This window comes from Ischnura elegans, chromosome 3 (genome assembly GCF_921293095.1).
Source record: "Ischnura elegans chromosome 3, ioIscEleg1.1, whole genome shotgun sequence".
Taxonomy (NCBI): Eukaryota; Metazoa; Arthropoda; class Insecta; order Odonata; family Coenagrionidae; genus Ischnura; species Ischnura elegans.
The window spans coordinates 60210120-60233046 of NC_060248.1; the positions used below are offsets into that span (position 1 = coordinate 60210120).

At 40.1% G+C, this 22927-nt stretch overlaps 1 protein-coding gene across 2 annotated transcripts in view; it reads right to left on the reverse strand.

Annotated features, from left to right (window-relative positions):
* The window catches only part of LOC124155891, a 124594-nt gene that overhangs the window by 2045 nt on the left and 99622 nt on the right, over nt 1-22927 (reverse strand). Inside the window, exons 5-10 of one of the 2 annotated variants that reach the window (XM_046530062.1) lie at nt 8653-8780; nt 6152-6304; nt 2000-2146; nt 1859-1925; nt 932-1060; nt 215-612 (exon numbers count right to left, since the gene is read on the reverse strand). In XM_046530062.1, the coding sequence (XP_046386018.1) occupies nt 1009-1060; nt 1859-1925; nt 2000-2146; nt 6152-6304; nt 8653-8780 (547 nt within the window). In that variant the 3' untranslated portion in view covers nt 215-612; nt 932-1008. Of the gene's footprint in view, nt 1-214; nt 1061-1858; nt 1926-1999; nt 2147-6151; nt 6305-8652; nt 8781-22927 lie in introns of both variants that reach the window. The other variant, XM_046530061.1, reaches the window with a different exon arrangement.

Below are 22927 nucleotides of genomic sequence, written 5' to 3' on the forward strand. Positions count from 1 at the left end.
CATGGATCATGGAAAGTTATGGCCTGATTCCTTGTGTAGAATAATTTTTTCTCATCAAAACTAGTGTAACTATCTTTTGCTTATCCCTCTTTCTAATTGTTACTTGCATACTTAATGTTTTTGAATTAATTTATCATTAGCTGATGACCAAATTACCAATACACATTTTTTCAAATTCCGGATAAGTTTTTTCTCAGAATGATTTTGAGCATACCTGTTTTCTAGTTACTCTCCGTGTGGTGACTATCTTCTGATAAATTCTACTGGTACAGAGCACCATCACTTGGTTCTCATCTGCAGTTTGATCCTGTGGTTGAGTCACACTTTTTCAACTTGGGAGCACTTCCTACTTCTAAATCATCATAGAAAATGGTTGCAGTTGACCTCTTGACGTAATCATTCACCTACTTCTAAATGCTTCAACACAGGAAATAATTCAGGCCTTTAGCTCTGAAAATATCTAATCTGTAGAATTATTGCATGAATCGGATGGATTTGTGACTGAAGATTAATGATTCTTGATTCTGTGCTAAAGAATTCGCAAAATGAGAGTGATTATCATGGGGTGGAATGACCCAGGTCCTCTCAAATTGATGACCAGGAAACCCACGTCTGAAATCAAATAAAATGTTCTAATTAATTAATTGGACCTATAGTTTGTAATTAATTATAACACCCACTATCACAATTCCTCTTATTTTCTCATCTCAAAATGCCATTTGTCACTTTATCGTCTTTGTTTTCCAAATATTGGTGGTTTTTCCAATATTGGATGAAAATTTTCACGATGCCAAGAAACACAGAATCAAGGATGTGTGATTAACTTCTAGTCTTTGGCTAGAGCTCCTGATTTGCATTACGGCACAACAAAAATACATCCTAACTTGACATGCTGGACTTTAAAAGTTTGTTAAGTTCAGCATCCATTCACCTTATCACTGGTGAACTTTGTGTGAATACTTCAAAAGGATTTCAGCACTGTGGAATGTATGATTCAAACAAAAGGTATCATACTGCACTGTTGATGAGATTAGTTAGTTCTTGGTAGAGGAAGCACTTCCTGGAAAAGATGAAAGTGACACCGATATTAAAACTCAGCCAATTTTTCTCAGTGGACAATAATATGATGAAAGCATTGCATTTGACATTGCATTGCTGATTAAAAATTAAACAACTGCCAATTATAGTCTGTTCACTTTATGTCTGCGGGTGAGCTTTCGTGAGAGCCCGGACACTCTCGGATGGCTTCGCTGATAGGGGAGGGGTAGAAACAAGAGAGTGAGGAGGAGCGAATATTATGCTGCCTAATGTATATAGCCACCCTACTTTGTCACTGAAAACGTTTGAGACATAGGTTGCCACAGGTATTTTGGCAGAGACACCTACTACTCATTTGGAAGGCATTGGGGATAATCCTTTCACAGAAGCCCATGGCATTGTCAGTTACCGTGCTGAATGAGGAACCGTTGGTGGACGTCATACTTAGTCACATACAAGGAGAACGGGTGAGGTTTGGCAACACTGCTCCACGAACAGATTCATGATGTTCACTCGGCGAAGGTCTGAGAGCGACTCACTGAGGCCACGCCTACTGTTTGCTGATTGGCGAAGGCCAAGTCACATGTCTAGAAACTTTCCCTCCCCTCATCTCCACTTGCTTTGGCAACACCAGCTCACTCGCAGAGATAAAATGAACAGGGTATAGCTGCTCTGTCATTAACAAGAAAATAGATCCAGCACTGTTGAAACAATTTTTCCCTCATTGGCATTTCTTTTAGTATGTTGCTATAGTTCTTTGATTTTTCTCAATAAAAAGGTAAATGTCTTTAAGTATTGAGATGTCCTTCTTTTTACTTACCTACTTCTAGGCTTGCATATTTCCCGGTGGTCTAAAGAAACACCATAGTAGTCTCCTATGTTGGGATCTGTAATATAAACTTTAGTCAGAACTGTTATTTTATGCATTTCAATAATTAATTAATGATTCAGTTTTACTTACCAGCAGATTCTACAGAGACAATTCTCATGAACATGACTGACATGAGGGTGAGATCTGTTTCTGTGAAACTAAACACCTGGACTCCAGACATGACTGTTTCAACCAGTTGCAGAAACCTTTGGTGAAGACTGAGGACTTGAGGGCTATCTGCAATATATCAAAAATGACAAAGACAAGTGGTTAGTTTGAAGTTGGGAAGAGATAATTATTTAGCAAAGAAGTTAATAGAGTTTTGTTTTTAATGGGCAACACTTCTAAATGCTCTTGAAAATCATTGTTTGATTGCCGACCTTAATGGTAAAAAGTTTTGTTCCGTGGGGAGTCCAGAATTTCATGTGGGTGCTGAACTTTTCTTCATGATTTTCTCCGTGGTATGAAATACTTCTTAGGGTGCCTGAGATCTGATATTCATTGACTTGTGGCTTTTAGATATTCATCAACGATTTTCACACATGGAATCTTAAGGTGGTGACACAAAAGCCTTCATTGGAGAGGCTGCTTAAAGATTATAATACATATTTTCAATTTTTCCAAAAGATATTGGTGGAGGTGCCTGCCCCTTCTTTCATCCATATCTGCTTACTAAAGCAGGGGCAGGGCTGGCCAGTATTTCAAATCCACCACCTCAATGTATCTCGTATTTTGTATTTCAAATACAGATTTTTGGTATTTTCCCATTCTAAAATAAAAGATACATTTTAAAAATATTTTTGAAGTAGCTCTGATAACACTTCTGTGACATTATGCTTCAGAGAATACTTTGTTTTCATTAGACGTTATCTTCATGTCTGCAACTATCCGTAACGTGCCAAGAAAAGATTCCTTTTAAGATCTCTTAGTTTCTGTATTTTGAATTTTAAAAGGTATTTAAAACACTATTTTGTAGTTTGTTTTTTGAGTGCTCAAGTCAAAGGTATTCTGCATTTCAAATACTCCTTGGACTGTATTTTGCCCAGCCCTGACCAGGGTATGCTAATTTCACGCATTTTGGGGTGTGTGGCCTGTTTATTTCCCTGGGCAACCTTGCTTTTCCAGCATTTTTTTTATCATTAGGGTCAATTATTTAAAGTCACTTCAAACTCAATGTGTCCATTGACATGCATATATCTGTGGTGTAATAACAAATTTTCATCATTTACAAGTAATTTTTGAAATCTGACTTGTGGAGTTTCATACAGATGGAGGTTCATTTCGGAAGAGGTCTTATATATAGGGGGTTCACTAAATCCTTCTATGCCTTTGTATTTTTCATATACAAAAGACCTTGCGTTCGCTCTATTTGGTATGGATTTTTTCAATGCAAACACGTGTCGACTAGGGCCAATACAGGGAACGGAAGTGACCGCTAAGGTAGCAGTGGTCAGAGGCATTCAGGCACTGCCGGAAACTCAGCTCATCGAGACCTTTGGGCCACTCCTCAGCAATTGTCCCGAACCCCAGGGGTGGATCCAGGATTTTTTTCTGGAGGAGGCACAAGGGTCTGGCAGGAAAACAATCTTTTCATACATAAGGTTAAAAACAATTACTATACAAAATATTCTCTTTGTTTTAATATGATAGTCATTAACCCTTTTAGTGCCAGCCCATTTTTCCTGGTTTGCTGAAGAATGCCAGGCCTTTTGCGGCTGAATTTGTAGGTTTGCACTAAAAAAATTATATAAAGCCTAATATGCATTTTCTGAAACTAATTTTTTTTTGCGTTGACTCTCAATACTTACGGGTATGTTAAAGCATGATAGATACTAAAAAGTAGAGACAAAATCTACACGAAGCTCAAAAAATAAAAGCCATCAGTGCAAAATAAGCCCGGCCGATAGATCGGCCCTTGGCACTCTTCGCATATACTACCAGGGCCGATGGATCGGCCCCCTGGCACTTAGAGGGTTAATTAATTTGAAATCAAATTATTGAGGCTCCATTACACACAAAACAAAACGAACGTGATGATAACCGTGTAAAAGTTTTGTCTATTTTTTTAAGCATCTGGGGGGAAGCACGTGCCACCACCTATGCCCAACCATCCTACTCATTTATGATCCTCCTCACTGCAGAAATTCATTGTGAGGTGGTTATATTATCAATGGTTTTAGCGAAGAAATATTTTTTTGCATACTCCAATTTTTCATACTTTGAAATGAAATGTTAGAGTGTAGGTTTCCGCGGCGATGGTTTGATCTCTGCATTTCTTCAGGGTTTTCTTCCGCGTCAGATTGTTGGTTGACAACAGTTTCGCTGGCTGTCCTGCCAGCGTCTTCAGGTCGAAGGTGTCGGCTGTTAATAAAAATCGGCGATAAAAAAAGCACGACGTGGTCACCAGATATAACTGTGTGACCAAGATAAGAGACTTCCTCCCCAGGCCCAAGGATATCATTCCTCAAGAACTGCATGAGGGGGTATACAAGGTGCCCTGCTCCTGCGGGAAATCCTACATAGGGGAAACTTGCCGCTCCATGCATGTGAGGATTAAAGAACATCAGAGGGCGACCAAGAACAAGCAGTTTCAACTCTCTGCCATCGCCGAACATGCATGGTCGGAACCCGGCCATGACATTAAATTTGACGAGAAGAAACTATTAGTTAAGGAGTGCCGATACTTCCCTAGACAAATCAGGGAAGCAATAGAAATTCAAAAAACACCTTTGAATTTCAATAGAGAAGATGGATACTTCCTTCACAGCGCCTGGAAAAGAGTGATCAAAGAGAGAGCCAACCAGAGAGAAGCTCCCAGTCAGACAGCCAATCACAGTGCAGCTCCCATCCAGCCTACAGTATATAAGCGAGGCAGAAACCAACAGCCGACACCTTCGACCTGAAGACGCTGGCAGGACAGCCAGCGAAACTGTTGTCAACCAACAATCTGACGCGGAAGAAAACCCTGGAGAAATGCAGAGATTTGAAATGAAATCTTTGTTCTTTTATGTGCATGAGTAATTTTTTAACGAAATTTCAGCGTAACTATTAACAGACTTCTGGAGTTAGAGCCATAGTACCTTGTGGTTACATAAGTACTAACTTTGTTATTGTCAACACTAGGAATCCATTTAAAATTTTACAATGCTTAAAAAAATGTTAGTTATTCTTATAGAATTGTAAATTATAGAAAATCAAAATCAATATTTGGTAACAAAAACACTGGTAATGCAATAAGTTGACTGTGGATTTGTGCTAAGATAGGGTTAGAGGATTTACTCCAGTGGCCAGGGTAATGGTCAGGCACCCAGTAGAGTAGGGTTCAAAATTGGAGGGACGAGTATTCCTGGGCAATACCTCCCCAAAAATGGGCTCCGTATGGAGTGGTTTTAAGTATTCTTATACCATTCATACCATTTTCCTCTCATAGGCGCTGGTAGGAAAGGATTATGACCTTTGGATTGTACCACTTCATAAAATTTTGAGGAGAATTTTAACCCTATGACACTGCCATGATATCTACAGAAATTTTAAAGTTGTGTAGCGCTGGCATGTCAGTGCCTAGAATGTTGGTGTCATTAGTGCTATCCTTCTACCTGGGGTAATGGCGAAAAATTCAGAGGGTATTTCAAGAAAATGCAGCAACTAGGAAAAAAAACAATACAAAGCTATTTTATTACATATCCATATGCAGTTTTTTTTACAAATTAATGAGGTTAATCTGGTTAATATTGACCTACCTTTACTGAAATATAATTCCAATACAATAAATTATAGCAAATTAAATAATGAACTACGTAAGAATCGACATATATCGGCCTGCCGCACTTTTCAGCGGCAAAAGCCTATATATCGGCCTGCTGCACTAAAAGGGTTCAGTTATATCCCAATTCAGATATGTAAGGAACAGGGATGCTTACTTACAAAAAATATTGGGGGGGCCCAAACCGGGTATCTTTCCCTGGGAAATTTTATAAGCAGTGAGTTTGAAGTTTTTTTTAAGCATTTTAGAGGAGTCATATGATTAAAATAAGAACCCTGATAACTCGAATCTCGATATCTGGACACTCCAGGAAAAATCGACAAGCCTGACACATTTTTTTCACACACCCGCAACGAATTTTTGAGGGTGCTTGGGCCCCCTCAGGCCTCATGGAGTCGGCGCCACTGCTAAGGAAACTGATTCATGTGCTTATTATGGAAAAAATTGGATTTCTTATTCTTCTGCAAGGAACTTCTTACCATTTTTGACCTCCTGTAACTCCACTGACTGCTGAAGAAGAAAAGGAAGGTTTAAAGATGCAAGGAAAGACCCTCTATGTGGCACACTGTAGAACATGATGGCTTTCGTTTGCTGGTAGAATCCACTCATCCATTCATCTTGGCTTTCCCATGCTGTAAAATTTTAACAAAAAGAAATGTTAATGGTTTAATGAGTGTCACGCGTAAAGTGGAAAAAGATATTTGGTAAAGTTATGAAATTAAGTATTTGCTATGTTATGCAGCCAACATATTTTAAGAAATCACATTCATAAAGCAAAGTTAGATCCAAACAAATTTTGGTGGAAATTCTTGGGGGGAAGTGGATACGGACAATGGCGCATCGAGGGGGGGGTTTTGGGGGATAAAACCCCCCCAGAGCTCAGAGAAATTTTTAAGTTTAACCCATTTTACTTAATCGGATTGATATTACTAATATAATAGTGTAAGTATGAATAAAATATCCCTCAGAATTCCTTAATATTCACCATTTTGAACCATTTATCTTTAAAATTCTGCAATTTATTAATCTCGCACCTACCGATTATCCTGGTGGGTATACCATACCCTCACACACACCGGTGTTAGTTGCACCTAAACCCCCCCAGCCTTAATGCCTAGCTGCGCCCCTGGATACGGAATTGGATAAAGTATGAATAGTCTTACCCAGGTTCTCTGGGGTCAGTGGCTTAGCCAGGAATTTTGTTCAGGGGGGTCCAAAACCAGGGGGAAATTTTTTGAAAAACAGGGTACTAAGTACTGGGTTTTAAACTAATTTTAATACTTTTCATAATTTATATAAATATCCAATCTACACCTGAGAGGTATCCAATTTAAACTAGAGAAAATGGTAATTTTGTTCAGTTGTCGAATATATACAGAAGAGGAGAGGCTCCTATTCCCCCCTTGTCCCCATCCTGGATCTGTTGCTGCTAAAAGAGGCCTTGGCAATAATTAATAATGATAAGACAAACTTTTGAGTGAGTCAGGATTGTCTGTCCTATGACTTATAAAAAAATGGGTACACCGTCAACGAATGAAGTTTGCGCAAATTTTTTGGCTGGTTCATCTTTAAAAAATGGCAACGCGAATGCAAAATGTACTGCCGGTGCCGTGAATATGTTTGCTGATGGGATTTTTTTCCTGCAGAATATATTAAGAATTAATACCTATATAAAACATGCTATATCCGTTAAGAATAAGTGCTCTTCCTAAAGTAGTCACGGCGTTCTGATAGACGTTCACTATTCTACGACCTATGCAGAGAAAACACCATTAATCACACCAACGTACGTCTTGTCCAAAAATATATGCCAAAAATTCCCAAGTTTAGACTCGTCTGATTGCAAAATAAGCAAACAATTATGCATTGTGAATTTTGAAGTAGCCCAAAGCTTTACATATTTTCGATAGTACTATACTAATACTATTCCGAACCACAGCTTAATTATCCCGCGGTTGCGTTATTCATTTGACTCACGAACTCGACACACGGCGCGCACAGAAAGGCGGCTGACTTTGTTTATCATGAACTATAGCGTGGTTATTCAGTGCAGTGCAAAGTGCTACCATTGTGTTTGAAGGCTCTCGATGAGATCATCTTGGAGGCAATCTAACAATGCGTCAGCTATGGAGGTATGTGTAAACTTCTTTTTGTTCGTTGGGAAACTGAACGATCATATTCACAAAGGGATTGCTGTACCGCTTTATTTGCTGATAGCTACCACTATTCATTTTTAGAATGTCATATCACCTGTGAATTCCCTTTCGAGCGATATTATTTTCCTAAAGGTTCCTTCGGAGGCTTGAACATTTTGGTAAATTTCACTGTTTAATTCGATTGCCCTCTTGGCATCTTATATTTCATTCTCTTCCCGTGATGATTTGGATTATTTTTTATATCCTAGCGGTGAATATTTCATTTTGAGTCGCATCTTTCGGTACCCCACCGATGAAATTACCGGTATGCCCTCAATACGTGAGACTTAAGTAGTTACAAGGTCGAGGGAGTGGAAATGTTTTTTTCCAATCAAGCTTGGGGAGGCTCATGGAGCCTAGTCACGGTGGAGTATGGCTAACAACCCGGAAAAGTGAAACCCTGTCCTCTATGGAAGATGGTTTATTGTGTTTTCTTTCCTTAATCACCCAAATCAGAGTTAATTTTCGCTGCAATAGAGCCACTCAGGCCTGGAAATGGGGGTGACAGATGTCAAGGGGCGGCAAATTTTGTAAAGTTATTTAATTTTTCTTATTAAATTATTTATCAAAAATTATTAATTAATAATTTATTAAATAATAATGCCAATAAAAATTCTTAATAGCAAACATACGGTGAGTAATTTCAACTACTTACTGCATTTCCAATAAAATGGCTTACGGATGTATTATATTTTAGTGGAGGGGAGGGAGGTAAAAGGGGGCGGCAATCTGATCTTAGTCCCCCCTGGCAAAGATCCGGCCCTGGAACAACGAGAGTTACTCACCGTCGACAAGCATTTGCTTTACGAAGAGCCCGCCCTTGGAATGTCCAACCCAGACGATAGGCCTGCTACCGACTCCAACTCTCTTCAGATGCTCCATCATCTCTCTGCTCCTCTCCACCATCGTTGTACTGGAAATAAAAAAATTGCAGTACTGTAGTAAACTTATAAACAGAGAAATAATATATTTGCATCAGTTTAAATTGGTATGATCATCTATATACCATATTTACAGGCATTGGCACCCACTCATTTAAAGGCAATTGTACTCGTCTACTTGCATTATCTTCATGACGTTTATAATGGTATCTATCACTGGAAACCAAGAGTAGGAAGGTAAAAAGTATTCATCACAGGTTGATCATATAACCTTGCAGGCTAGAATTGAAGCGGTTTGAGTCACGGGAATTGTTACGGGCTGTATTTTGGACCGTGGCATAGTGGGCAGCTCTAGGGACGCAAGAAATAATATTTCGTCAAAAATTGCGAATTTGATTGGGAATAGAGAGTGAGTTGTAATGGAAACTTTGAAATAACTTTCTGTGTCCGTTTTTTTTCAAATATTTCCGTTTGAAGTGCGGTGGTGTGCGGTAATTTAATATGATACTGTGAAGTAAAATGGTATTCAGTGGCGTAGCGAGGGGGTGGGGGGAGGGAGTTAAGGGGTTAAACCCCTCACAGAGCTCAGAGAAATTTTTAAGTTTAATCCACTTTTCTTAACTGATTGATATTACTAAAATAATAGTGTAAGGAATAATAAAATATCCCTCAGAAAGCCGTAAAACTCACCATTTTGAACCATGTAACTTAAAACTCCGCAGTTTATTAATCTCGCACCTACCACTTATCCTGGTGGGTATTCCATACCCCCACACACCTCGGTATTAGTTGCACCTAACCCCCCCCCCCTCTCCAGCCTTAATTCGTAGCTGCGCCCCTGATGGTATTTACTAGGAAATGATTAGCAATGAGGATTTATTGTGGGTACTGGATAAGCAAAGAAGTCAAACAACATTATAAGATATTTTTCGGGGAAAATGGTAGTTATTCGAAATAACGGGATAGACTTGGAAGATGAAGAGGATCTGGTAGCGTAGCGATAGTTGGGCACTGAGTACCCCAAAAGAGGTACTGACGGGAAACCCCAGGGATTGTGGCGTAGGATGGTACAAAAATAATAAATTGATATGAAATCAATAAGAATATTTTTATTGAAGGTGTTACCTCCTGGAGCGAGGTATGCTAAAGGGTATTTTAGCAAATGCTAATGATTTAACATTTAAGGGGAAATGGCCTGCGGCTCAAGAATTTATTTCATGGATGAAAAACGGGTAGCTACGATTGTGAAAGGATAGTCTGTGATAATCATGGAAAATGGACGTTTTGTCGTTAAAAAAGAGCTAGGAAGAATGCCTCACTGAAAAATCTGGAGCAAAAAGCTATTGATGTCATTGGTCGAAGTCCGATCCGCCTAATTCTTATTGATAAAATGCTCTTGATATGGCTCTGAATTCCAATTCTCACCATAGTCTTACTTTATGTTCAACTAGACGGCTGTGCCCACGGTAGATATTCGATGGCGGTGGCGTCCAGACGTATTTTTCACGACCTGCGCCGACGGCTAACGGCGCGAATGAGTCGCTGATTTAAAATTGAGTCCCAAGAATTAGTACAAAACTCAGACTAAATATCAATTATTCATCCTAGAACTAATTCTAGAAGATTCAGGATCATATTTTCAGCAAACTCGGACCCGCGTCTTGTACTTCGTATTTTACGGTGTCAGCGACGCCCACCTCTAGGTTCAATATACAATACAGGACCAACGGGTGTGGGGATGTAAAATACAGCCCAGGTAGACGCGAATCCGTGTGGTAGGAGACAAAAGCCGGAACTAAGCGTTCCAAGGGGCAGGAGCGCAGCTAAGAATTAAGGCCAGGGAGGTTTTAGGCGCAACTGATATTGGTGGGTATTCAATACCCGCTAGGGTAAGCGGGAGGTGCTGCCCTCCCCCAGAAAAATTTAAAGATAAATGGTTTAAAATGGTGAGTTTTACGGCCTTCTGAGAGATATTTTATTAATCCTTACTCTATTCTATAAGTAATATTAATCCCATTAAGTAAATAGGATTGAACTTAAAAATTTCTACGAGCTCTGGGGGGGTTTTATACCCCAAAACCCCCTCTCACGGCGCCACTGTCAAGGGGCCCGGGTCTTGGGCCACCAACCAGCCCAGAGCCACCCACCGAGCATGAACCATCCGCCAATTTAGAAATAAATATCAAAAAATCGCAAAAACAGAAAAAACATAATGTATGAGGGGATTCGAGGTGAAGCTGGGTAGTTTATTGGTTTACATGTAGTCGTCAACATTGACGTAAATAAATGTAATATTTTGTTGCTGGCATTTCCAGTTATTACGTTACAAATTGAAACACCTTGAAACGGTGGGCCTCCCACCAAAATGGGCCCCGGGCTATCCACATCTTTTATCCGGCCCCGTAGGAGATTCGGAGAACCCTTAGTTCTCCTTAACTGCTTATGTCATGCGACACACATTTTTAACAGCTTCATTAACTTTCTATCTGCTAGATTTGTTGTATTGCAGTGCAGTGGCCTGCACTGTGAACTTTGTTTTGAGAACTTCGGGGCTTGTAATAACACTTTAAGGTAATCTCATCATTAATTTTCCAAAGAATTACATTTTAAAAACAAACATTTATGTTCATGTTTAATTACTTTACCTCATCGTAAGTTTCTATAATGCACTACGTTTTTATTCCGTAAAAAATATGATTCCATAAAAGGTCTGTTATCATCTAGTTTAAATGGGATACCACAGGGAGGCTACAGCCCCCCTGCCCCTCCCTCCCTGTATCCGCCATTGTTGTGGTGCGGGCTTGTAGGCGCGCGCCTTTGTGGCCTCAGGGGGGCATTGAAGTATCATCCCTTTAAGGACAAATGTGCCTCACTACGACCACTTCCTTTTTCTTAAACTATCTCTTTAATTGAAGTAAGTGTCCTCAATTCAGCTGTTTATCTATCTCCACGTGTTAGCGGTTAGAAATGTATGAGTGTTGGAATCGAGGTGACGTTCAATGTTTCTCTTCCGATTTCGTTATGAAATGGTGACAATCTCAACGAGAGAGGAACTAGTGAACTTTGAGCCTGATGCTAAGTAGGCACGGGACTAGAGCTACTTATTCAATTCATCATCGTTCCATGAATATTGAGCATCATGTGATATTTAGCTTCAAAGCTTATAGGCAATATTTTATATAGCTGATCTCTGAACAGCAAAAGCAATGGCATTTTCAAATACGATTGCTTAGACTGAGAACAATTTTTTTTTTACCCTGTTTATCCTGTGAATCTCCTAATGTGCATTGTGCTGATTCTCCTTAATACCCTAATTACGCTGATTATACTGGGTGGAGAAAAATTATGTCTCGAAATTTTAACCCTGAATAGCCGTAGCCAGTAGGAACCAAAATTATTGGTGACGTTTAGGTTGAATAAGCACCATTTTTTAAACTACAAAAACTTTGAGACAGGCGGTCCGATTGGCCGCGAGTTAGGCCGGTCGCCGAATGCTATGGACAAAGGAAAATGCAGGGAAAGCATTCGAAGTCATGAGTTGTCCAGAGCATTCGGCAACAGGGCAAAATCGCGGCAAATCGGAGTTCTTGGCTTGAATTATCTGTGGCTTAAAAATGGTGCGTTTTCAACTTTAACATCATGAGTAATTTTGATTCATACTGACATCAGCCTGACAAGGTTAAAATTTCGAGACATAATTTTTCTCCATCCTATATAATCTACCTATATCAAATATTCTCTTTTGATTAACTTGTGCGTCAATCCTGAGTATCCTGCTGTTTAGTGAAATATGTCGACTCGTGAAATAAAATTGGTAAACGGAAATAGCGCAGAGTATTTAATTCCACGGTGATTTATTTCTCTAGTACTGATCGAGATTGCAACCCTTTCCTTGAGTCAGTATTCAGCCAATGGACTCTCAGTCGTGGAAATAAAACTGGCCCGGCGGTGCAGTGGCGGGAGAGAGAATTACGAATTGATCAGGTTGGAGGGGAAGAGGAAGAAGGACAGGACGAGATGGGAAACGAAAGGTCAAGAAAAAGATCACCTCGTACTCCATTCGTACGCAAGTGGACAGACAGCCATCCCATCCGTCCTCCCTCCCTCTGGGTAATTGCAGGGGAGGGAAAGAGGGGAGCTTTACTATATTCCCGCCCCTCTTTCCCGTATGCGCGAATCTCGTGCCTTGACGCTCGGTCCACGAGATGCAGATTTGTCTCCAGGTGACGTCACCAGAGTCCTTCTCGAGAGGCTCCGCCCCCGGTATAACAATAGAAGTCGCGTCAATTGACTTCGGCCGTCTTCGACAGTTGAACCCGATCCGTGAAATCTTCTTTTGGCGAACCAAAAAAAAATGTATATATTTAAAGCAGGATCTATTACTCCGTTCGCGACGGATGGAATTGGTGAAGCTGCAGTTGAATGCTCTCTTCCGGGGTCAATTCCGTGGGTCTTAGCCTTGCAGATCTCTCTTGCATTCGTCCGCCTTCATGCATTGGCTACACGCGGAAACAGGATTAACGATAGCGGTAGTACGTCAAGTAGGCAATAATTTCTAATTTCTCTCTAATCTTCTCCCTATCTGTTGATGGAGATGATGTCAATGGCTATAATGCGGATAAACCTTTTTTGAAAACTAGCAGCTTGGTTTTACGTAAGTAGCAAAGGGAAATTTTACCCTAGGCTTCCTGTAAAAATGGAAAATTTTACATTCATTTAGGGTAAAATATAACAAAGATGAACATTTGATTCATTTTTTCCTTAAGGAAAGTGTTGAGTTCATTAATGTTCGGAATTGGTGTGAATATCAGATGAATATATTAATATAAATACATTAAAGTGATATTGTTTCCATTAACTTGCCACTAATTGTAAGAACGATTTACTTGACGTATTGGGAATTGGCATTTATCCCCGTGCTCAAGACCGCGTCTCAGTTTTTGAGTTATTATTATTTACGTTATTGTTTCTTCATATAGTGCCCAGTAGAGAAATATTCAATTATTATAATCGATTTTTAGCACAGAAAATAGATTTTTATCTTCTCAATCTTTTTGCTGGTGTGCAATACGATTATACTGATTTTCTTTATTTTGGAACGAGCCTGTAGTGGTGATGTTGAGTTAAGCCGCTGCAAGGTACCTGATGGTAACGCTCCTCGTCGAAAATATGGTCGGTTAAATAAATTATGAGGAATCGCGAAGTCATTGCTTTTCATTCACAATCGATTCATCCTCTCCCCCCTCTCTTAATTGGGGCACAGATCCACCCCATGATCATCCTGTCAAATTTTCCGTAAATCCCTTCATCATGTTTTGATGAAGCCCACGTTTTGGTCCAGTTTGAAACTCTTGGCCGTCAGACAAGATGCAAAGAAAGTCAAAATTCGATATCAGTGGCACCCGGGCGTAATTTTTGCCATGCAGCGCCCGCGCCGGCGTCCAAGCCAATGCTTTCTTAGCCTAAAGGCCTGTTTACACGATGAACTAACACGTGCGAGTTAATTTATGATAGCATGAACGATTTTTGTGGGCCGGAACGGAACGTATACGAATGCATGAATCGAATTGGAACAGGTTCTATTTTATGTTCACGCATTCGCACAAGTAGGGTGGTTTACACGATGCATTTTCGTGTTCATTCTGGCGCTCATGCATTTAGAAATTAACTTGTACTGGCTAATGTACCGTGTAAACAGGCCTTGATGTGTGATTTGGTCGCTAAATGTTAAAAATTGAGTTTCGAGAATTGAAAGATGCAAAAATAATATTTAATGTCGACTGCGCGTCCTAGCAGTTGCGAATCCAGAGAGAGAGTGTGTGGTCTATACCTCCTCCTCTTGTGTATCTAATGTACACTAGATAAAATGGCAATTTTGATCTGACCCTCTCTACCACTGGAAAGTGATACCCCCTTGTCCCTACCCTGGATCCGGTGCTGCATCCTAGTAATACTTACAATTTACTGGGAGATATACGATTTTATTTTCAGCAGACTCGGCCTCGCGTCGTCGTCGTCTCATACTCGGTGTCGGCGGCGCCCACCTCCTCCGGCCGTTTCACAGATTTACAAAGAAATTTGTTCTCGGGCGATTAACGACGACGACGACTGCGACCGACCAGTGGTAGGAATAAAAAAATGCATGCGAGGGTCAGGGCCGGATTTTGATGGAAAGAGGCCCTGAAGTACTGAACTTATGAGGCCCTTTGAACCAAACGCATTGATATTAACCAATAAATTTTTAAGTTTATTTATTAGTGTGTCATGTGCATAGAATTTGTCCTTGTTTCCGGTTTATTGTTTTAGAGGTCACTGTTTTTAGGGAATTGTTATTTTAATTTTGCCAACATTTTCAATTTAGATGGCTGGGCCACTTCCACATAGAATTAGTGAAGTATAGAATGCAAGGGCGTACCCAGGATGAAAACAGGAGGGGGGCAAGCTGTGGTCGTTCAATTTATAACACAGAAAAGGTTATGAAACCAAAATTTCAAGAGAATTATAAAAGTGCTTTGTTAGTTTTTAAAATTATTTGCCCAGAAAAGATGTTTTTATTTTAATTACATGCTTTATACTAATATCACTTTTCTTGGATTTAAAGAAATTTTGTTTTAAAAACTATGTTTTTAACGAAATTTACTTTTGCTTCTAGGGGGGCGGCTGCCCCCTCCTGACCCCCGCTGGGTAAGCCCATGATAGTATGATGAAACAAGTTCTTAAATAGAAACCAGAAGGTAAAATACCAGGAAGACCGAGAATGCGCTGGGGTGACGAAGTAAAGAAGGATATGAGGAAGATGGGAGCACAGCTGGATGTGTCAGACGACCGTAGAATGTGGATGCGCTTGGTTGGTGAGGCGAAAGACCAATAGGGTAGTTTCCTTAATCAAAGAAAACGAAAGACATTGATAACGATTCGTTATCCACCGTTAGTGTATTCATAATATGCAAATTATTTGGTTTTAGAAATCCCAGTTTAGACGAATGGCAATGGTCAATTTTAACCTGATTTGAAAAAGGCCAGATTGGCGCCCATGCGATGCCACTTTACGTGACGTCACAGGGACCTAGTTTCTATACGAGTAGATAGAAGTTTTACATCGTCTGAGATTACCAATGCACGCCTGAGGCACAGAGCTCAGGGAAACGTCTCTTAATAATCACCCATTAAAATTATCTAAGTTCGGAAAGTTTCCTTCGTTTGATAGGGTAATAATAATCCTTATTTAAACCAAGCGCTACCTGCTAGCAGCCTGCGTCGTATCAGCGCTCAAGCCTCGCCCCAAGGTCACCTCACACGGCGACAGCTGGAACCAGAAATACGTCACACGGGGTTTTCCCAGCATTCCTACTTAGCCGTCGCGTTTTCGCGCGCTAGAAAATTTTCACTTTTCGTTTAATCGCGAAAAATAGATATCGTCATTCGAAAATCTAAGAGCGTGAAATGCGTACTCCAGGGGTAATAATCTTTCAATTTAGGCAATAAAAAATTATTAGGAAACAACCCTATTAGGTTTCCAATGGCCACAGGAATAAGTAAAAATTTTAATGTAGGGCTCTCTTGATCTTGAGCCTGAAGCCTAGTTTGCCTCATAAAAATCCGGCCCTGGCGAGAGGACTCGTCTCAACTGGTTCCTTCAACTTCCGCCAACTCGTCGCGAACATAACTTGGCGACCGCCTCCACTATTATTTCGGGTACCCGCAATGCTAAAAAAAACACATCGCGTTGGGGGCCCAATAATTTCAATAGCAGCCGCATTGAGGGACGTGTGAGCGAGCAGACAGTACTTGTACAGTGGCACAGTTCAAGAAGCATGAGTGACCGATTATAATTGCCCGAAGGAGGATGGGGATAAGAGAGGTGTGTCAGGGAGGAAGTGTAGTTGTCGCCACTGCCTTCTTGCTTGCGCGAGGGGACAAAGACGAGGTCTCGTGAAGTTACTGAGGGGAAGGGGGTCGTGCGCTGGAGGGGGGAATAAATTGGAGTCAAGCGCCTTCTGGCATTGTGTCATCCCCGCTCCTCGCTACTCACTCACGCCTCCTACCCTCACTCTTTCTCTCTCTCTCTCTCATATTTACTCTCTCATCCTATCGTCTGCTTGCGGTTGCCGGGCGGAGTACCTATCCCGGTTCAGCGTAGGAAGAGGTGGTTTGTTATATGGGACATGTTTAATATCCAGTCGGTGAGGTGATATTAAGTTGTTTACGTGACCAGTTAACCATACACAGGGTTAAGTTAAATTAAATTTCTGCTCAGTGGGGTAGCAAGGAACTTCCTTCGGGGGGGGGGGATCCAAAACCAGGGGTGGGGGAAAAAACAGGGTGCTAAGTAATGGGTTTTAAACTAATTTTAACTCTTTTCATAATCGAAAAAACTTCATTTGTCAAAGAAATATTTTTTAAATTCATGATTTTTCAATGTATTGTTTTCTTTTATGAAGGAAAATGATTGTGTTTTTATATTTCGGTCCGGACCCCCGGTCCCTCCCCCCTGGCTACGCCACTGTTTCTGCTTGAGGCTTTCGCAGCGCTGGATTGCAGTCCTAAAGTTTCCTACTAAAGTGGCGCCATTGGTAGGCTAGCATAAGGATGTTACATGATGGTATACATCGGCGTATTTGGGGGGTGGAGGCCTCGGCTCCTCCCCTTAAAAATGGTCAAGATTTTTAATGCGGTTATCATTACGTTCAATTTTTTTGTGTCTCAATCGTTTAAGCCTTGAGTCCGAGTCAAGGAGACAGCTTTGTCGGTCATAGGTCATTCGCTAGTCTACGATCGAAAAAAAAAACATCTTGCAAGTGGGAAGGGGGCTTGAAATCTGTCGTTATTATATATGTAACTTATTAATATTTTCATATTAATAACTTCCATACAAAAATGAAGAGAATATTTCGTGCAGTAATTGTTTTATGTTGTTTTTAATATCAAATATGAGAAGACCGTTTGCCTGTCAGTCCCTTGTGCCCCCCCAGCAAAAAATCCTGGAACCGTCCTTGATGGTATACATAGAGGGCCATTTCCATCTGTCGCCACTCACAATCTGTCCTGATCCGAAGGTGTGGTCAGCATAAGCCACGAAACGTCATCTTGAGAACAGCTTCGATCCAGCTCACCCGAAAACCATCAGGAGAACTGCGGTCAAATTAAATGATTCAAATATTGTCTATTTCAAAAGCTCCTATCAAGCAATAAATTAAAATATTAACTAAAAATTCCAGTTAGAAGGATCATTCATCCTGTTAAATGCAGTTTTAACGGAAAAATGGCATTTTGAAATATGTGCACAAAATAGATTCACCACCTCACACATTTTTTACCTTACATCTGAGGCGAAGCCATAATTGAAAAGTAATTGGTACTACCTCAACTTAGATGAAGCGCAAGCCAGAGCGAAAAACTATTGTCTTGATTATACACTTTGAAGTTTATGATTTGAATCATATGCAGTTAAAAATGTATCTCGATCTCGTGGTGGAAACGAGAGAGAATCGGTGAGGAAGCAGCGACAGCTGTTCTTTCGATATGCACGCTCCCTCCGAATGCACATTGCAGAGGGACTTAATTACTTTCAACTCGCCGCCGCAAGGTCGCTGATTAAGACATTGACCTCTTATGTTTATCTCCTGGTCGAGGGAAGACGCGCAACTGCCTAGTAGCTCTTTATCTTCATGCTTGATGCACTGCTTTTATGCCTCGAAGTGTATTTACAGCATGTTTCTATGATTTATAGCCGAGTATGAGAGTGATACGTACCTACTTTCTCCTCTTATTAAAAATCCGTTTACTCCCTGTTTATGCTCGACAAAATCGTTCAGGAATCATTCACTCTAGCGTCACTTTCAAGTTTTTTGAGCTAGCTTCAGTATTATCGGGCTTTTTGAATTGGCTTCAGTGTCTGTATTTTTCGTTAAGAATCTAGGATGGTATTTATATTAATTACTTGTTCAAGCGTGACGATGTTATTTTGAGATGTTTCTCAGCGTCATTTGGCCCATCACAGACAATGCATACGACTGCATTTCAGCTCGCATTACTGATTAATTCCAAATACTCTTCGTTGCATTTCAATAATAAATTATTCACTTAAGAAATTGCGTGAATTTCCTATTTACGCCAGGTTTTCGCATTGGAATTGCAATAACCAGTAGGTAATGCAAAAACTTCCGACAATTCCAATGAATGCTCAATTGATCGGCGGCTCAATAAAATTAATTCTTAACTATCAAAGAAACTTTGAACAACGTACAATTCTCGGTTAATTTCGTCTTGTGCGTGAGGAATGATAGCTACTCCTTTTGCTGTAAATAACCTCTCATCACAAAAGCTTTGACTGCACCATATTTCACCTTTACCTTTTGAATACCTTTTGAAGATCAGCGGATTTGCCGTCCAATCTTCATGAATTGCTGTAATTTAAATGTTTTTAATTTAATTTACCGGGCGCTGATTTGTTTTCCGTTGTATCGAAATGATTTCTCATCCAAAATTATAATATATGATCGAGTTATATTTAGAACACCTCATTCATAATTTTCCTACGTGTCAATCGGCATCGACGCTACCATAAATCGCATTTTGACCGCTAATAGTCAACACTTCAAAGAACAGTAACTATTCAGGCTCTGCTGATGAAATGCAAGCCTAGTTTTCTTTAGGTAAATGCGTATTTTCATGGAGGATATGAAATTCGATCAAAATTAAGATTAATTGAAATCGCTTCGACTATTACCCACCACACACAGGGATAGAGGCTACGAGAGGTATTAGCAAGCCGCGACTGCCGCGGCCAAAGACACTGTGCAAGCCGGCATCCTATTGGTTTAAGCTTTTAATGCCCCTGTGCCAACGTATGACGCTCAGACCAGATCAGACCTTAGTAACGGCAATAGTGTCAGTATCAGTATTACCCCGGAGTATCGTACTCGTTAGTATTTCTTACGAATTGGCGATTATTACTTGCCACAAAGAAGTGATTAATTGGATACGAGTATACCATGATCACTGCAGAAATTAGAGAGAGATAAATTATCGCAGTCAAAAAGAAATGTACCGCGGGTCAAAAATTCATTGCAAATACTTAATCACCTTGAAAAAGGGTAGTTTCCTTCATCAAAGAAAACGGAAGGCATTGATTGCGATTTGTTATCACCATTAGCGTATTCATAAGTCATAACATAAAAATTATTTGGTTTTAGAAATCCCAGTTTAGACGAATGTTAATGGTCAATTTTAACCTCATTTGAAAAAAGACCAGATTGGCGCCCATGCGATGTCACTTATAATAGTTTATAGTTTTAGTTCAGTTTATCAATAATCCTTATAAAGCCAAGCGCTACCTGGTAGCAGGGCACTCTGCTACCTGCTAGCGACCTGAATCAGCCTGCATCGTAGCGACGCTCATCGCCTCGCACCAAGGTGGCCTCACACGGCGGCAGTCGGAACCAGAATGACGTCACAATGGCTTTTCCCAACATTCATACTTAGCCGTCACGTTTTCGCGCGCTTGAAAATGTTCGCTTTTCATTTAATCGCAAAAAATAGATATCGCCATTCAAAGATCTAAAATCGTGAAAAACGTACTCCAGGAGTAATAATATTTCGATTTAGGCAATAAAAAAATAGGAAACCACCCTATTCTTCAATCCATGATCGGCTGCGCGGCTAAGATTTAATTATCCTTTTCCTCTGTTTACATATTAATTTTTATGTTCCATAAACCGCTTTATCGATTAGCAGCCGCTTTAGTCATTATAAAACAAATATTTAATATCTTTGAAATTAATGTTAGATTCATGTTGAGTCAACTTTTTGAGAAGTATGAAATACTGGATTTAAATTTGGAAGACTGTTATGTAACAGGCCTCATAATCAGGGTTCTTTTTCCGTTAATAATATTTCCTACATCCTTTCAATTAGGTAAATATACGTTTGCCTTTTAGATATTGGATATCTTCCTCACTGGCCCCTCACCCCAAAGCCTCCGACACGTTATTGCCCATTACAAACGAACCCCGTTTCGTAACCGATTCCTTATCAGCGTGGAGCTATTAATCACTCTTTGTCTCGTAGTTTCAGTCATTTATCCAGTAAGCATATTGAAATATTATTAATATCCGCGTGATCGATTACCAGTAGATTAATGAGGTGATGATCGTCCAAAAAAAAAGCAGAAACTTTTCATTTTATTAGGAGATTTTTAACCAGAGCAACTACATGAATGAATTGAAATTTATGGAATTTGATCCTTTCACAATATCAGCTGACCCTTTTTTGTTTTATTTCGTGCTTCCCCTCATTTTACTCCTCACTTCCTTTGTTTTTTCCGCGATTTCCTACTAAATTTAGTTCCCAACTCAGTTACGAACTACACAATTTGTAAAAACGATCGTACTTCAATTTTTTACTTTTTATAAAAGATTTCGATCTTTGATTAAAACCCAGCTCGCCAAATATATATTCTTATCTGTTTTGCGTTCGGAAACACTTGTAATACGTTCGACTTGACATGAGATGTAAGCATCGAAAGCGAGCTACAGCAAAAACTGTACAAATATTTTTTTTCTGATGAAGGAGAACATTTCATGAAAATTTTCTAATAAAAAATTCCGCAGACTATGGCTGTCCGCAGACCGGCTGCGCACCTTTTATCGAGTCATTCGCCAGTGTAAGTGACAAAATTTCGCGGGGGAAAAATCATTTTCCTCTGCTGGGATTTCATGTAAAAATGGAGTCACACAATGGCTTTAATCACAGTAACTGCATATATCTATACTTACATGCTACGCCGTAAACCGCCTTATTAGGTGCGTGGTAGGTCGTGTCAGGACAACAGCCGTTTGCAAATAAAAAGGAAATATCATCCGTTTGTAAACTTCGCCACCAATTCAGCGGAATGAAATTATGTTTCTAAAATATGATAACACTGTAAAATTTGAATGCCGTTAAGGCTGGAAAAATTAACATCTCCAAAATCGGTTTTTCGATTGATGTTGTGATCATCAAAGGAGAAGAGATGAGCTCGCTTCGGGCTACTCTAGGATCTGTGACTCTTACTGCTTATAACCATGGATGGGTTAGCACTTATTTATTTCCCTGTTGATGACTGCCAAGTCAATCGAAAAACAAGTATCGGAGACATTCGTTTTTTACAACTTTCTTAGTTTCTTGTCCCAGAAAAAATTCATCTCAGCCTACTTAGCAGCTCAACTTAACTATTGCAAATTATGTTATGTTATTATTCGGGATGTCCACAACTGGCGGCTCATCTCACAAAATGTTCTTTCACAGGATTCTGGCTCCATCAGATCGATTGTTGACGAGCTCACTTCGTGGAAATTCATTGTAATACGATACAAACACCTGTGGTAATTTTCCACAATATTAAAAATTTTTGGTGATAATAAAATTAAAAAACACTAGCAGTAGCAATTTTCCTCGCCATTTAAAATAGTGTGGAAGATTACTAATGCTGTGTTTTTTATATTTTATTATTGCCACAAATTTTAATAAGTATGGAAAGGGCTGCTGTATTTTGAGCCTCGCGCGCCGTAGTTGCTACGGAGACGTATCGATGACGTAGTTGCTACGTTGCATTGGCGCCCGAAGGCATTGATCCTTTGTAAGGATTAATAGCCTAGTCCGAGTCCTTTAGCATTTCCATTCCTTTCTCAGGGTCTTTATCCTAATGCCCTTTGCCTATCGACTCCGCTGCCCTTTCCTTCGAATGCAGCCTCTTTCCCACGTTTCCCTCGGTGGACCACATCTGCATCTTGGGATCGCTCCTCTCCTGCATCCTGACCATCGGAGACCCTCCTTCCCATGCATATGATCTTGCTTCATCCATCGATCTCCTGCTCCGGCCAATTAAATTCCGCTCGCCGTCCCAATTAACCCATTACCCTTTTTCGCTCCGCCCACTTGAGCGATTGCGCAGACTCGACCGACCCTTTTCGCGCATGCGCTGTCGCAGAAAAGTGTTGAGGGTTTGCGGCGTGGAAATAGTGGATCGTCCTCGATCCTGTTTCTTTCCACCGGCTTCACGTCAGCTAGAAAATAAGGTGGAGTTTTATTTGTCTCCAAGACTTGAAAGGGAGAATGTATTTGGCAGGTAACTTTAACAGAAAAAAATATGTAAAGGTAATATTAAAATCGTTGGAGCATTAGTGAGCTATAATTGCTA